We start from the raw sequence: 2414 nt of genomic DNA on the forward strand, positions 1-2414 counted from the left end.
TTTTTTTTTTTTTTTTTTTTTTTGTTGGTAAGTGTTTCATTTCCGTGCTTTGAAGAACGCAGTTTGGAGTGATTTTTTTGTAGTGAAAACAGGTTTTTGTTGGTAAGAAATCAACAGATGTATTCGTCTTGTGATTCACCTTTTTCTTTACTCATTCCAAACGTGTCATCTGATTATTGATGTTTGTATTCACAAGACTGAATTTTAACACATCTATAAATTTATCCAGCACAGATGGCCATTGCTTCTATGATTCACTTGTATGTATTTTCTGCAAAACCCTATGAACTTATGGGGGACCGTTATCCTGGAAGTGTTTCTGTTCTTGGCGATTATGCATCTGTCGACTGTCCTTTAGATCCAGATGAGGTCAGGGATAGCGAGCGTCCTACAAAGTTACGCCTACCCCAGCCTGACCTCGAAGACCAAGACCCCAAGATGGGAATGACAATCAAAGAGAGTGTCCGAGATGTTTTTGTTGGTGGTGGGGGCTATGTAAGTTATCCCCTTCACTCTATATATTACATCCTTGACTTATCTAATTGATGGAAATTAATGTCTTGTGGTGTTTTTTGCTTCTTAAGATAACTTGCCACATTAATTTGGCACTGAATACGTACATACAAACAAAAACAACATACATGTGGGTACGCCCATATATATTTTCTCATGGGAAACTATTTTAAAGCATGCACTATGGAACATACATTTTCTCTTTTTCCATCGACCATAATGACTACTTCCGGCGGGCCAAAAGTGCCTTTGGAAGACAATAGATACTTCTTACACAAAAAGGTTCAGTAGGTCTACAGTTGAAATAATCTTTTGGGGCCTTTTATGTTCATATTTCTTCAGTAATTCCAGTTATTTCTACTACCTGATATGACCTTTTGAACTGCCTTACAGATTGTGAACGACCTGAAATTCACAGTAAACCAAGCAGTTGAACCTGTGGAAAAAGGAATAACGAAGTTCAATGAAAAACTGCATAAGCTCTCCCAAAACATTAAGAAACGAGACAAGGATAAAAAAAAAACCAAGGATGACAGTTGTATTAAGTCGCCCACACAAAAAGTCATTCGAGGAATCGATGACCCCCTTTTGAATGGGAGCTTCAGTGATAGCACGGTCGTTCGGGAAAAGAAGAACCGTCGAAAATCAGGTTATATAAGTGCAGAAAGTGGCGGAGAAAGCAGCAGCGATCAGGGTTATGGTAAGTACCAAGTTGCTGGCCGCCGATGGATCACCAGAGACTAGTAAAGAATAGGTACTTCTCTTTATAATCGAAGCAAGAAAAAGAGGAATGGCTGTGGTTCACTTATCAAGTGGAGTCCCAATAGGTGAGAGATGTGCCTGAATTTTAGAGCATTCTGCTTTGTGTGAACCCTCTCCAAATGCAGTGAGGCATAGCAATGATGGGAAGATTCCGTAGAAAACTCCTGGTATGATGTGCAACCAGATGCCAAGGTAATTTCTTGGTGCACAGAGGATTTTACTTTATCTATTATGGGTTAGTGTATCATGATTACAGACTATGTTGGGCTTTTACCATTCTTGTAAATAGGGCTTATGATAATCAGAACTGGGATATTCTGCATAATTTATTTCTGGGGTGGACACACACACACATATATATCTATATATTAGTACAGAGATTTGTTAAAAACTTGTCATTTAAATGTGTTTTAACAATCTTAAAAGTAGCATGCTCCTGGAATCATGCAGTGAGGGAGCAGCTTCAAGTTACAATGCAGCATTATTTTCATTGGAATTATTGATCTGAGTTTATGCTTTTGGAAGAGACTGATCATCTTAGTGTTTGATTATAAACAGGAAATGTTGATTTGCATGCAGAGACGAGTGAGATTCCCCACTAAACAACAGCTTTCTTTTTGGGTGAGATGAAAGGCTTAATGAGTAATTTTCTTATTTGTAGTTTATGTGGTAGCCTTGTATAACTTGTTTTTAAGCTTAATTTTCAAAAATAATAAATCAAATGGCTATCGTACTAAACCAAGTCTCAATATGAGATTCACGTTGTCGATCATCATTTTGTTAAGAAAATTTTTACGGATGATCCATTTTCGGTAGCTTAAATGAAATTTAACCCACTTTTTTACGTCATCACGAAGGTGAAACTACCAAATTGATCGGTTGTGTACATGTGCTAAATCTTGGATCTCGCTCGTTTTTTAAATCAATCATTGAGATTCCTTAGTTTCTTCCCTTCTTTTTCGACATTTGATCTAAGAACAAGTCGGAACACTCCAAAGCTCGAATCTAGCGCTCGATTCAGTTTCCATTTTTGACTTCGCTTCTGTTTTTGTTTCCATTTTCAGTTTACTTTTAGTTGGTCTAGAAGAACATATTTAAACAGACCAAAAAATGAAAGAACATACTTAAACACTTCCAAA

The 2414-nt window shown here is 37.1% G+C and overlaps 1 protein-coding gene across 5 annotated transcripts in view; it reads left to right on the plus strand.

Annotated features, from left to right (window-relative positions):
* The window catches only part of LOC111455242 (protein LAZ1-like), a 6985-nt gene extending 5058 nt beyond the window's left edge, over nucleotides 1–1927 (plus strand). For 3 of the 5 annotated variants that reach the window (XM_023096835.1, XM_023096836.1, XM_023096837.1), the window contains exons 8-9: nucleotides 235–495; nucleotides 907–1669. In XM_023096835.1, coding sequence (XP_022952603.1) covers nucleotides 235–495; nucleotides 907–1257 — 612 coding nt within the window. In that variant the 3' untranslated portion in view covers nucleotides 1258–1669. Of the gene's footprint in view, nucleotides 1–229; nucleotides 496–906; nucleotides 1670–1833 lie in introns of those variants that run through there. The other 2 variants (XR_002712557.1, XM_023096838.1) reach the window with 2 other exon arrangements.
* The last annotated feature ends 487 nt before the right edge of the window (nucleotides 1928–2414 follow it).

The sequence above is a fragment of the Cucurbita moschata genome, unplaced genomic scaffold, assembly GCF_002738365.1.
Source record: "Cucurbita moschata cultivar Rifu unplaced genomic scaffold, Cmos_1.0 Cmo_Scf00017, whole genome shotgun sequence".
NCBI lineage: Eukaryota > Viridiplantae > Streptophyta > Magnoliopsida > Cucurbitales > Cucurbitaceae > Cucurbita > Cucurbita moschata.